The 14,666-nt window shown below is 36.2% G+C and overlaps 1 protein-coding gene across 1 annotated transcript in view; it reads left to right on the plus strand.

Annotated features, from left to right (window-relative positions):
• vwa8 (von Willebrand factor A domain containing 8) overlaps positions 1 to 14,666 on the plus strand; it is a 101,929-nt gene that overhangs the window by 39,110 nt on the left and 48,153 nt on the right. Inside the window, exons 19-26 of the mRNA XM_039683601.2 lie at positions 616 to 722; positions 3,962 to 4,033; positions 5,560 to 5,636; positions 6,756 to 6,831; positions 10,720 to 10,855; positions 10,948 to 11,067; positions 11,530 to 11,735; positions 14,066 to 14,217. Of these exons, the coding sequence (XP_039539535.2) occupies positions 616 to 722; positions 3,962 to 4,033; positions 5,560 to 5,636; positions 6,756 to 6,831; positions 10,720 to 10,855; positions 10,948 to 11,067; positions 11,530 to 11,735; positions 14,066 to 14,217 (946 nt within the window). The remainder of the gene's footprint in view (positions 1 to 615; positions 723 to 3,961; positions 4,034 to 5,559; positions 5,637 to 6,755; positions 6,832 to 10,719; positions 10,856 to 10,947; positions 11,068 to 11,529; positions 11,736 to 14,065; positions 14,218 to 14,666) is intronic.

A 14,666-nucleotide genomic window follows, 5' to 3' on the forward strand; every position in this document is an offset into this window, starting at 1 on the left:
TAACATGTCGTTTTTAAAATGTGAAAAGAAATATTGCCTACATTTGTATCTATTATAGACTTTTCGGTAACTTATAGCATTCTTCCACCATTGTTAGATTATTAAAAGATAAAAAGATATTAAAGATATTCAATACTGCATAACTATTATATAATTATAAATTATTTACAAATTTCTATAGGTTTTGTTTGTACCCAATTTGTTATGTGTATGATCACATGTTTATGGGCTCAGATGTATTATCTTTGACTACTTTCACCACTTCCTTACATTTGAATTCAAATTACAATTTTGCATCTTGCTAAATTTTAAAAGTCCTTCTCAATTCAGTTTTAAATTTCACACAAACCAGGCTCAGTCAGCTTCATTGGTTCCTCAGTAATTGTTGCCTGCCCTGATATTTTTGTCCCATTTTCCCCACTGTCTGTAAGACACTGTTTCACAGTCTTTGATATCAGATGTAGAGTGTAGATGGGAGGAAATAGATTGTCTTTGTGTAGAAAAGAGGCTAGTAGCTGGTCAGTGACATGGCTGGATAGGTAGTCACTGTCTGGTAAAAACCTCTTTTTGAAGAATCTCTAATGTTTTCTTTTCATTTCTGCTCTCCCCTGTTAGGCACAGTAAAAGATGGACTTCTGACCATTGGGAACATCTCGGCTCCTGTGTACAGCCCTGATGAGAAGATGAAGGTCCCAGACGTGCTCTTTTATGAGAACGTCCAGGTGAGGTTCTTATCTACCTATTACCTGAAGACACATTGTCCTCTTCTCTGCAAACGACAGGCTAGAGCAGGAAAGATATGGGTTCACCAAGCACAGTCCCTTAAGCCTCGAGAGCTACTCTATTAATTTAAAGAGATAGCAGCAAATAAAAAATATTTCTGTCATCATTTACTTAATTTATTCATCATTTATTTATTTTTTTCCTTAGCATTATTGTGTAGTAGGCTGTTTCTCAACAAAAATTACTCCATAGCATCGTCTAGCTTCCAAGTCGTACACTGTTAGAGCAACACCAAGGAACTTTTCCTCTGCGGTCGCCCTACAGGTTGGAAGCGGAATTGTCCATTACGGCTGTTGTAAATAATTTAGCCTACCACAGCCTACTGTCGCACGCATGCTCGCCGTTTATCCAGCACCGGCTTTGGAATCAACAATGGCCACTGACAATTTGAGGAAGTGGTGGGTAAAGTGACGTATGCTGTAAAGCAGTCCAATTTTGTTGTTCTTTTTGTGCTCCGGTTACTACCCTAAAGCCGAAGTTACATAGTGCAAGTAAAAGCGATACAGATCACATCAGGCTATGGCAGACATGTCATTTAACCTATTGTAAGTTGATGTACCATCATAAGGGTCTTGAAAAACTACATAGTGTTACTTTAATGGCAAATGTGTGCGTTTTCCTATAACAATATAAATACGATTCATCACATAATTACAGATTCTAACTAAATGGTATCACCTTTAACTTGCTTATCAAGGTGTTTATAAGGTTGTTCTTTGTAAAACTGCTTATAACCAAAAAAATAAAAAATACATTGAATTGATTGTGCAAACATTTTTATTTGACAGCTGCAATTTCTATTTCTAAAAATGTCTAAAGTACAAGGAAGGAATGAAGTGAGAAAGATACAGTATGAAGATGAAAAAACTTTATCTAGAAGTTTATGTTATTCGATTATGTTTTTGGTGACATTTGCCGTTATATATTATCGCAATACAAAGCATATTGCAAAAATGTACTGTAAAAAATCGAAATATCAAAGCATTGTAGAATAGCAGATACACACATGCACTGAACACTAGATAAGTTCTGTATTTAAAAAAAAAAAATGCAACGTTGCTTGGCAATTGAGGCAAAGTTGGTCTGGCAGTGAGGAAAGCTCAATCTATCTGTCTAAGCCTTTTAAATCAGTGGAGACTTTTTCTCAAAGGTCAGATCTCAGAGAGGACCCACAAAAGAACATTGGCCAAACACACAGGCACGTTCAAGTACAGCAGGATTTCGGCTGGCTCACAGTGAAACAGGGTGTAATCATATTTCATTATTAGGGATTTCAAGGTCATCTTACTGAGGGATGTTCAGCATTCAAAGTTAAGTCTCTTATTGCTGAATCAAACCACACTGTTTCTCATGCACAACTGCTCATATGCTCAACTAGATAGCGATCAGTTACTTTACATTCGTAAACCCAAACAAAAATGATACAAATACTCCCCCATCTGCCACTGTTCAGTCTATACAATCCAACTCTACACACCAGTCAAACCAAGTTAGCTACAAATGTACAGGTTACAATTCTGAAATGATTTATTCAATGCACAAAGTGTGTATGCATCACTTAAAATGAAAAAAAATGTTCGAAGTATTGGACACACGGGATATCATTATTTAGATTAACAAATTAGCAAGATACTTAATTGGTAACACAAACAACCTAGAGTTAGACTAGTGAACTATATTACTTGGTGGAAAATTGTTTACTATTAAATGCTGTTATAAATGCTGTTCTTTTGAATGTTATATTTATCAAAGAATCCCGAAAAAAATGTTTAACGGTTTCCACAAGCTGCACACACTGTTTTCAACCTAATTATAATGGAGAAATAAAAGTTTCTTGAGCAACAAATCAGCATATTAGAATGATTTTTGAAGGAGTGAGGATGCTGAAAATGGATGCTGATGCTGACCTTTGTATTACAGAAATAAATCACATTTATATTAATATAGAGAACAGTTATTTTAAATTGCAGCAATATTTCACAATATTACTGTTTTTACTGTATTTTTGATCCAATAATTACAGACTTAGTGGTGAAATGGTAGTATAAATTATCCTTTTAGCATTCTATCATGCAATAATAACAAAATATAAAGTGTTCCCAATAGTAATACTCGGTTGTTGCCACACTGCATGTGTGGCATTTGGTTTCACGCTACTGTTGCTCAGTGATGTGAGAAGAAAACGAGGATGACCTAGATATTCCTCTACCCTCCCTTCTGAGGCCCAGAAAGAGGTGGAGGAAAAAAAGTTACACTTGTCCCACTTTTCAATGACCTGCTTTTTTGTCTTTAGAGCACTAGAAGGAGAAGTGCAGTAGTCCACTGAGGCCACCTCCCAATATGGCAAACTCGTGTGTCCACCCGCATCGCTCCTTGTATAATGCGTGTATGCAGTAAACGCGTCATTCTTATATGACCTTATCGTATTGAAAAGGCATTTTGTGCCTTTGCAGCCTCAGAAATTGAAAATTCAAGTAATTGTGCCGTAACTGGACCAGAAATCATTTCTGCTCCCATCTATCCAATCAGCTTATGTGTGTCTGTAAAATGTAGGTGACCTTCTCAGATATAATTGATGATTTTCTCATGTTATTTACCATTGGAACAATCTGAGATAGATCAGGTCACATGGCATACGGTGGACCACAAAAGTCTGAGGCCTCTTTTGAAAATACATAATTGTTCATTACAAATTGAAGTACCATGACAAAGTTACTAAAGTGGTGCAGGTATGACATCAGAACCAGGAAGTGTAATTCATTGCTTCTTCCTTTGAGATTTTCCTGTGGGGTTTTATAATGCTTTTTTTTTTTTTAATGTTTGAGTAAAATAAAGCCTGTCGTAAACAAAAGATGTTTTGTTCTACAACTTTCACTGTACACACTCTAGTTGCCTTATCTAGTAACTACTTGAAAACGTTCGCGTCAAAATTCGCGTTTGGTTGAGTGTGTAATTTACATTGTAGAACAAAATGTCAAAGTATAGTCAAGTTATGTTTATCACAGGCTTTATTTTACATATAAATAATAATAATAATAATAAATATTTTGACAAAATTCCTAGATTTGGTGTCTCAGACCACCTTGGAAATCTGGAATTTCTGTTATTTAATGCTTGGGACCCCAGTTTGTTTAGTATTGGTCTCATTCTAAAATATGTTTTATCTGTTTGTTCACAGCACATGATGGTCATGCAGGACATGCTGAAGGACTTCCTGTTGGGCGAACACCTTCTTCTTGTGGGCAACCAGGTAATTGAGGATTCCCATCTTTAGGACGTCTGTCCGCTCTGATACTGAGAGCATAGCAGATGTACAGTACACTATCCCAGAGCGGTGGCGTCATGCCATGAAGCACAGCTGCGTTTTTACAGCATCTGCCCACCAGCTACAGGCTGAACTAGGACTAGATGTGTCCTTCGGCGGCCAGGCACTCGCCCACTGTCTCTACTACTGTCTCTAGACCTGAGGGTGTGGAAAAAGAGTGGGCGTCCGGACTGCTGTCACCTCAGAGTTTAGACAAGTAGATTGATTGACACACAGAACACATAAATATATGTGCTAGACGCACAAAATGAAATAGAACTGTGAATACATGCTTTCCTGTTTAATACACTACCATTCATTGTTTTATGTTTTTCAAATAAGTCTCTTATTTCTCACTAAGGCTGCATTTGTTTGATCATAAAATAAAGTAAAATGGTAATATTGTAAAATATTATTACAATTCAAAATTGAATTGTTTTCTATTTTGATGGTAGTAACTGTTTTCTATTTAAATATATATATATATATTTGTGATGCATTTTCTCCAGTCTCGATCCTTCAGAAATGATTCTGAAATGCTGATTTGATAGTAACATTTATTACTATCAATGTAAAAAAAAAAAAAACAGTTTTTGCTGCTTAATATTTTAGTGTAAACATGATATATATATATATATATATATATATATATATATATATATATATATATATATATATATATATATATATTTTTTTTTTTTTTTCACGATTCTTTGATAAATATAAATTTGGAAAGAACTGAATTTAATTGAATAGAAATATTTTGTAACATAAATGTTTTACTGTCATTTTTGATCAATTGAATGCCTCCTTGTTGAATTAAAATACAAGTTAATATATATATATATATATATATATATATATATATAAACTGACCCAAATTGTAGAGGGTTGCTGACCCAAATCTTTAAACTCTCAACTACATCTTTGTTTGCCAATGTAGTTTTGCCTGAACTGATATAATAAAACTGATTTGCTCTATACTTTAGATGGAAAAATATATATGTATAATTTTTATTTTGTCTGCAGATTGTCTGAGCTTCTGTTTTTTATTGAATTAGTATGGACAGTTAAGGATAACAGTATTGCCGTGTCACTATTGATAACATGACGTGAGCTCTATACATGCAAATTATGTATAGAGCTGGTAAGGTGCCTTTTTTATTATTAAATATAGGTGTGAATTCAATTTAAGAGCCCCAGTAATGGTCAATAAACTAACTGGCTTCAAAACACTTGGAATAGTGTGTATATAGTACTTTTATAACCTTCAATGGTGCTTTTTAAGTGGTTTTTTTTTTTTTTTAACTTGACAGTATAAATCACCGTCCACTTCTTGATATTCTGCCTAAAATCTGCTTGACAGATGGAAGAAAGTAATAGAGGGTTGGAAAGACATGAGAATAGGTAGATAATGAAAATTTAATTTATAGGTGATCTGTTCCTTTAACATGTTCTTACTATGTTCGCAGGGTGTTGGGAAAAACAAGATTGTTGATCGATTCTTGCATCTCATGAACAGACCGAGAGAATATCTTCAGCTTCACAGGTAAAATAAAACAAGTCCCTTGAGTGATTCTCATATAAAGCTTTCTCGGAGATGAAGACCTATTATCAGAAACTACTCTCCGCTAGACTCAATTAGAACCTGGTTATGAGGCCACATCGGGAATGACCCACATCCACTCAATGACATTACATGGAGCTTTTCTTCATTAGTGAGGAACTGAGTAATGCAGCTTCTCTGTGTATGAATGTAACAGAAGAAAGAGGACACCTTTATTTGTCAGACAGATAAACATCTGGACACATGCATCATATTATGATTTTGTTATTTGTGTTAGAAGGTGAAACTTTTTTTACACACTGACTGAGTGCCTTATATAAAAAGATCTCCTCTCTTAGGCTTGAGTGAGCTCTTTTAATCGTGATAAATTAGGACACCTGTCGACAGGGCAGAGGAAACTTTAAATGTAGTTCTTCAAAGGCAAAAGTACAACTTAAACGGAGAAGTTCAGATTTTACAATACTATATTTCACTTAACCTTGTTCCAAGTCCAACCGTCTTATCTTCTGTGAAACACAAAAGTATCTTTTGACAGTTCCTCGACAAGATCTGAGTGACTTTGACAAGGGTCAAATTGTTATGGCAAGGCAACTGGGTCAGAGTATCTCTGAAATGGCAAGATTTGTGGTATGCTCTCGGTTAGTGGTGGTGAGAATTTACTGACTTTGGTCAGTATTTCGCAATATGCTGGATTTTGATAAATACAGCTAATTGGATAAACAATTGTAGGAATACTGAATAAGATGTCTCTGTGCCTAACCCATCTATTAGGTGCAGAGTTTCCTCTTGAAAGTTAAACCAAAGTCAAACTCGCATGCATTACGGCCTGGTTAGCGATTATGGAAATCTTAAATTAGTCTAAATAATCACTTCAGGGATTCTCCCTTCCTCTAAGCCTATAGAGATATGTGTCACATTTCAAACCTGCACAAGAACTCGAACACTCTGTCCATCACTCTGAATTTAGGTCAGTTTACTTTAAACTTATGTAGGACCCATGAATATGAATCCACATATCATCTCATCCTCTAGAGAAATTAGTTATGATTTATTATTTTTCATGACAAACACAGTCTAAAGCTCTGTTTTTATGCTCAACAGAGACACCACAGTCCAGACTTTAACTCTGCAGCCCTCTGTGAGAGATGGAGTCATCATCTATGAAGACTCTCCATTGGTCAGTACTCGTGACGTTGAGAAGTTCTTCTAAAAGTTCGTCTTTTTCTAGATTTGTTTGATTCCAAGGTCTCTCATATATGATTAGCTGGATCAGGTGCCTTTAATTTGGGTTGAAGCTAAGGATGGGCAACGATTAATCGCGATTAATCGCATCCAAAATAAAAGTTTGTGTTTACATAATATATGTGTGTGTAGTGTGTATAATTAATTTGTATATATAAACACCCACACATGCATGTATATATTTAAGAAAAATGTGTTATTAATATATCAAATATTTATATTTATATATAATATTAATTGTGAATAAATATATGTATATAAATATATAAATGCACATATTTCTTAAATATATACATGCATGTGTGGGTATTTATATATACAAATTAATTATACACACTACACAAACATATATTATGTAAACACAAACTTTTATTTTGGATGCGATTAATCGTTGCCCATCCCTAGTTGAAGCTGAACTCCCAGTGTGTAGTAAGTGAAATATTAAGTGTGATGATATATGATACTGCGGTATGCTCATCTGGCCACTGAAGCAGAACAGCGAGGATGGAGAGTCCAGGTTTATCCAGTGGAAGTGGGTTGTCGAGGATTTGTGGCACACTCTACAACCCAGTTCCTCAGAGACCTCGGATTCATTGGCCAAGAGTTGTGTCGCACAGTAAAGAACTTGTGAAGCAGCAGAGAGGAGCACAAACTGGCTGTGGTTGAGACAGAAAGTTTCTGGCTGGCTGTGTACAGGCCGTCTCGCTACGGTTTCCTAGAATTCTTGAAAAACTTGAGTCTGTTGGTTTATTTGTATAGTTTGTATAGTAATTACAGTTATTAAGTTCCTGTGTATATTGCGTGAATGAGGGTTGGCGTAAATTTGCTATGTTGACCAACAGAAAGCTGCTTGGTTTGAAAGTGATACACTATTAACATGGACACTTTTTGGTCTGTTTTTAGCAATCTTTTGCCAATGTGATCGCACCTTAAAGAGCCCCTATCATGGATTTTTGAAAATGACTGTTCATATGGTGTGGAATATAGCTCTAAGGGAATGAAAACATCCTGCAAAGATTTATATCTGTAAGTGCACCGTATATAAAGTTATTGTCTTTCAAAAGTGAGAGTCGACTCTGAGTCTATGAAATGAATTGTTTTTGAAACGAGTCATTAGCTGGTTCGTAGTGACATATTGGCCGCGCCCAGTTACTGCGCGCGCAGACGGAAGTGTAAACTTGAAGTCTACACATTCAAATACTTCATCATAGCATCATGTCGAGAAGACGCTGTGTTCTACAACGCAAAGATAGTTCAGCCACTTTGTTTTCATTTACCAGGGACGAGCATGTGAAGAATCGGTGGTTTAATAGCGTTCATATTTGCAACGATACCACAACAGTATAGCCCGGTTGTGTTCACATCATTTTATTGGCGAATAACGTTAGTTCAAAAACATAAATGAATTCAAATGTGGATTCGCAAGCGGTTGTTCCTGAAGGAGGGCTCAGTAACTTACTTACCCAGTGTATATGGATCAGCTTCCTCCTTCGAATCACAACCTGTAAGTATTATTAATAATTGTCGCTTTTATGGGTTTTGAACGGTTTTGTTGCGTCGGTGCGCGAGGCAGTATGTGTGTGTGTGTTTGTAAGTTACGCTCAGCGCAGCTTCTAGGTCCCCAATGTCAATTTTTTTTTAAATATGTGAAATGTTTGTCGCTGTTATTGGAGTTGTCATAAAGAATAGAGCGTCTTGTAGTACTGCAGTGCTTTATCAATATGTTTATGTGTTATGCTAACAAACAATAACTGACTGGGTCTGTCATCAGACCAATCACCACCAATTAGCGTCACGCAAAGGGGTGGTTTGGAAAAATGAGTCGTTGTACGAATCATTTGGGAGTCGGTGAGCAAATCAGTTGAAAATAAATGCATAATATAAGACAAATAAAGTGTTTTTTTTATCCTTGCATGCATGTTAAAGTGTTTTTTGGAAATCCTAAAACAAAAATAGGAACATTTCAAATGCTATAATAGGGGCTCTTTAACACCGAACTCAATTCAGTATCTTTTATGTTTCACACAAGCAGCTTTATTTGTATGACCCATGCTGTTTCATTTGACTTATGATGCTGCCTCAAAGACACTTTCCTATGTAGGTAGTGAACAGCACGGCTTTGTAACAGAGCCCATACTTGCTTTTTTATTTGTTTACACACCTACAGTGAGCTCTATCAGTATTTGTGTATGTGATTCATCACCTCAGTGGTTCATAGTGATATTTATACATCTATCAGCAGATGGTCCAGACCACTGCTTCAGCGAGGACAAACAAGTTGCCAGCTCAAACCCGGAGGACACCCCGGCACAGATGAGGGAAAAGCATTAAAAATGAATGAATGACCTCGAGGACAGTGTGTTATAATCCTCCACGCTGCTCGTTTCTGAAGTCGGCCTGTTGTTTTGTTTGCGTGGTGGTGCCATTTAGACACATTGTTTGTGAAGCAGGGTCGCGGGCGTTGTCTACATAAGGCTTTTAACGATGTCTCCGCTCGAAACAAGGTGGATGGACATGAAAAGCAGGCTGTGACTCGGAGTTTGGCCCCTCAATTAGCACCCAGCGGCAGCTCTCAGGGTATAAATAGTCTTTAGGCTTTGAAGCCCCTTCTGACGCCTCATCTGATATCGATGCTTCCAAATGGTCTCTCATTGTGCCGGTCCAACAGATAAAAGCATCAAGAAAACACCCCTCGTTCTCCACAAACCACCTTTCAGCTCTGGGTTGTAAATAAGAGGCGCTAATGTCAGCTGTACATATCAGAGATGATGAAAACACGGCTATAATCTTCAGATCCCTGTTAACTCTGGTCCTCTTTGCTGTTTTGGAGTAAAGAGAATCCGCAACGCAACAGTTCGAATAAAGTCAGTGAAAGTAAAGCATGCTGTACCTTCGGGTAATTTGTTTTCACGTTTTTGCCTTCAAAACAGAAATATATTGTAGTGTATTTCTATCTATTAATACTTGTAATAGTGTATTTCTCTGGCACGTGTAGTTAGCCATATTGCAATATGTTGTGTACTGTTGTAGTTGCAATAAATGCTTTAGAGGGATACTCCTCTTTTATTTTATTTTTTTGGAAAAAGGGCTCATTTTACAACTCCCCCAGAGTTAAACAGTTGGAGTTTTACCGTTTTCGAATCCATTCAGCCGGTTTTCTGATTTTTTTTTAAGAATATCAGTAACCAGACAGTTTCTGGTCTCAGTGACTTCCATAGTATATTTTTTTCCTACTATGGAAGTCAATGAGACCAGAAACTGTCCGGTTACTGATATTCTTCTAAATATCAGAAAATCGGCTGAATGGATTCGAAAACGGTAAAACTTGACTGTTTAACTCTGGGGGAGTTGTAAAATGAGCCTATTTCCCAAAAAAAGTGGAGTATCCCTTTAAGAATTCGAACAACTATAGCAGTGGATTACTATTATTCTGCTGCGATAAACTTTGAAATAATGTTTGATGGCACGGTTTGATGTTTGGTTAAAAGGGGCGATTCATTTCCCACCCATGTAAAGAGTGAAAACTCAAGCCGTTTATCCATTTTGGTGTCCATTTGGTGAATTAGTAGCCTGGGGTAAACTAAACTCATCTTAATATCGGGGTTGAATTTTCCAAAGCTGAATTTTCAGCATCATTACTCCAGTCTTCAAGTGTAAGATCCTTCAGATAGAATTCTAATATGCTGATTTGATGCTCAAGTAATATTTCTGATTATTACCAATGTTTTTGTAAAAGTTTTAAAAATGTACTTAGCTCAAACTTTGGTAGTAAAACCTTGACTTGATGGAATAAATAATGAAATAAAAATGTGCTGTTTTCAAGGTTAAAGCTGTGAAGATGGGACACATCCTGGTAATAGATGAAGCTGATAAAGCTCCCACAAATGTCACCTGCATCCTGAAGACTTTGGTGGAAAGTGGAGAGATGATCCTGGCAGATGGAAGGAGAATAGTGTCAGGTAAAAATGGACTGAGAGGATCAAACGTGTTCCACATCATTGACCCGTCATTGACGGACTTTAAAACTGGAATTTTTCTTTGATTTCCACAGACCCGTTGGAAGCAGCAGGAAGGCCTAATGCCATTCCCATGCATCCAGACTTCCGCATGATTGTTTTAGCAAACCGACCAGGCTTTCCGTTTTTGGGAAATGACTTTTTTGGAGCTCTTGGTAAGGCTTATATATGAAGAGTTCAGATGCAAAAGCCTCTAAATGCCATTTGAAATTTTCTTCTTTAATGATGATTTTTGTCAAGCTTGTATATTTAAGTTCAGTGATTTCACTTAAATGGCAATGATAATTACCTATTAATTGTTATTTAAGTAAAATTACTGAACTTAAATATACAAGTTCATATACAAAATCATCATTAAAGAAGAAAATTTCAAATGGCATTTAGAGGCTTTTGCATCTGAACTCTTCATATATTGACAGTTCCATTATATAGTATTATTCGGTGTGTGATTGAGTGAGTGAATGGGTGAATGTGAGGCAAATGTAAAGCGCTTTGGTGGCCATTGAGTCTGTGAAAGCGCTATATAAATGCGGTCCATTCAATTTATCATCATCATGAGAATTACACACAAATATCAAGTAAGGGCTTTATATTTATATGATGAATCACTCTTTCAGGGGACATATTTAGCTGCCATGCAGTGGACAACCCCAAACCTCAGGCAGAGTTTGCCATGCTGAAGCAGTACGGGCCTGGCGTTCCTGATGCTGTTCTCCAGAAACTGGTGGCTGCATTCGGAGAGCTCCGGGCCATGGCTGACCAAGGAACAATCACCTACCCCTACTCTACACGAGAGGTGGTCAACATCGTAAAACACCTACAGGTAACTGGCTGGTAGTTATAGCCTCACGTTTATCATCCGTCTGACACATTTATAGTTCACAGGCCGTCTGATGCATTTAAAGGGTTAGTTCACCCCAAAATGAAAATTCTGTCAGTATTTACTCACCCTCGTGTTGTTCCAAACCTCTATGTGTTTATTAGTTCTGCTGAACACAAAGGAAGATATTTGGAAGCATGTTTTAATCAAACAGATCTCATTCCCCATTGACTACTTGCGTACTATGGTAGTCAATGGGGAATGAGATCTGTTTGATTAAAACATTCTTCAAAACAAAACATTCATAAAGTATATACATGAAAATATTTCTTTTATTATATTTACAAAATAATTATACACACTGACTACACACATATATTATATAAACACAAACTTTTATTTTGGATGCCATTAATCGCGATTAATCATTTCACAGCCCTAAAAAGTTTTAATTCTTTCAAAAAATCTTTAAAAAAAACACCTTACTGACCCCAAACTTTTGAACAGTATTGTATTTCAGGCACTCAAAAAAACTGGTTGGTTGTTTTGCACGACAATCAGACGGTATCTTCTCATCTAATGGGACGGATCATGTCCAGAATATCTTGTTTGTAGGATGTTCCCCATTTTAAGAATTCAGACTTTGTGCCGGTGATGAACTTTGTGATGTTTAATAGATGATGGTGAGTTACCCTATGTCTGATATAATAGGTGCCGCGCGAGAGACAGAGTGAGGGAGGAAAGGCCTTGTCTCTTCACTTGGCCCACTCACAGACTGATTTGACACATAGAGGCCACACTGCCATTCTGGGCCACCTGTCTCTGGGCTTTAACTTTGCTCTCACACACACACAGCGGAGCAGCCTCCTCCTACTCTAGCCTCAGCTCTCAGGAGTGACAGAGGTGCCGATAGATGGATGGAATTCATCTGTCACGTTGGATGAGGAGTCAGTTGTCAGATTAGTCTGCCGCAAGCAGCCATCAGAAATCTACACTAGCAGTTAAACTTGACTGATTTTTGTTTTCCATGTGATCATATAAATATATAAATATAAATTGAAATTGTCTTTCTGAACTAAGCTTTTTTTATTATTTTTTTTTCATTGGATCAGATAAAAAAGGAAAATCAGCCTGTCAACTCCTTCCAGATTATTTAAAAGAATCTCATTTTGCAAATCCTAAGGTTAGTTGTCTAAATATGTCCATAGTGAGCAGAGGTACAATCTCTAGACAAAGAAGAACATAAGCATAGGCAGGTTGTGAAACATAATTAATTGAATTGAAAATATTTAAAATCCCAATTCACTTGAAGTCAGGAAGCAAACGAATCAAATTTGAATTGAACAAAGCATTAAAATGGCAAAAAATATAAAAAAGAAATTAATTTTGCTTAGTAGCTTATAATAATATGTGTGTAATATTTCAGTTACCCATAAAACATGAACAAATGAACAACATGGTTAGTTACAAAACACTGAGTAATATTATTAAAATCTAAGTATTATTTTATTTTATGAACACTGGTGGAAATACTCTTTCAAGTTTCATCAATAGTTTTTGTGTCAAGTTTGATGTCTCATTACTTTTTAAACAATAAATCTGAAAACAAAGTTTGATAATTGGAACATTTAATTTTAGCTTTAGACAAAACATAAAAAGAAAGTCTAAAAAAAGATTGCATATGTATTTTTGTTGAGTATTTAATAATAGTATGATATCATAATATTGTGCTCATACTCTGAAAAAAAATGAGGTTTATTACAGCAGAACTAAATACTTACATAAAATGCATGTAAATATAGTATATTGATATCAATCAGTAAAGATTTGACAGCAAAAAGAGACATGTATCACAACCTGAAGGGGCACGATTATACTAGAAGGCCTTTTACTCACTTTAAAACGTTTTAAATGTCAATCAGACTACAGAAAGCATGAACTGTTGTAGACTGTTGTTTTTCAGCAAACCTTTGATCATGTTTATATATTAGTGGCATTGGCATATCAAATGTTATTGTAAGCTTTATATGGTTAATAGTCTCATTATTCATGTTTTTTCAAAGGAAATTCCTCTCCCATGAGACAACGTTGAATTTCCTTTGAATTGCAGTTCAGTAAATTCCTCATTCCAATCACATATCCTGTGTGTTGTGGCCAGTTCAATTTAAATGCACACTTATCAGCTGAAAAGGAAACTATTCTTACATATTTGATCAATTTCCCCAGTAAGAATGTTTTTAATCTGCAATGACTGATAACGTAAAATCATAGTGCTCTTAAAATGCATTGAAACTAAACGCTTTTGTCTTGTGGCTTACCTTCTCTTTTTCTAGAAATTTCCGGATGAGGGATTGGCCAACGTCGTGAGGAATGTGTTTGACTTTGACTCCTATAACAAGGACACGCGTGAGGTGCTGATCACAGCTCTGCACAAGCACGGCATTCCTATCGGAGCCAAACCCACCAGCGTATACCTTGCCAAGGAGTAAGACCTCAGCTCCTATTGCCCTTTTATTGACTGTGAATACAGTTTTATAGACAAATATTGAGTTCTCTAACAGCCACACTGTCCTGGACTAATAAAGCTACCTGTAGAAAGGATCTGTTCTGCATGATCCTCAAAGCATGCACTTAAACAAATGCATTTAAAGGTGAAGTGTGCAATTTTTTCTTCAACAGCAGTGACTCTAAACAAAATGATGCATGAAAGGAGTAGTTCACTTTAAAAAAAAAAACTTTTGCTGATAATTTTCTCGCCCCCATGTCATCCAAGATGTCCATGTCTTTCTTTCTTCAGTTGAAAAGAAATTAAAGGTTTTTGATGAAAACATTCCAGGATTTTCTCCATATAATGGATTTCAATGGGAACCAAATGTTTCAAGGTCTAAATTAGAGTTTCAGTGCAGCTTCAAATGGCTTTAAACGACACCAGAC

Source organism: Pimephales promelas, chromosome 7, assembly GCF_988280905.1.
Source record: "Pimephales promelas chromosome 7, fPimPro1.hap1.1, whole genome shotgun sequence".
Classification (NCBI taxonomy): Eukaryota; Metazoa; Chordata; class Actinopteri; order Cypriniformes; family Leuciscidae; genus Pimephales; species Pimephales promelas.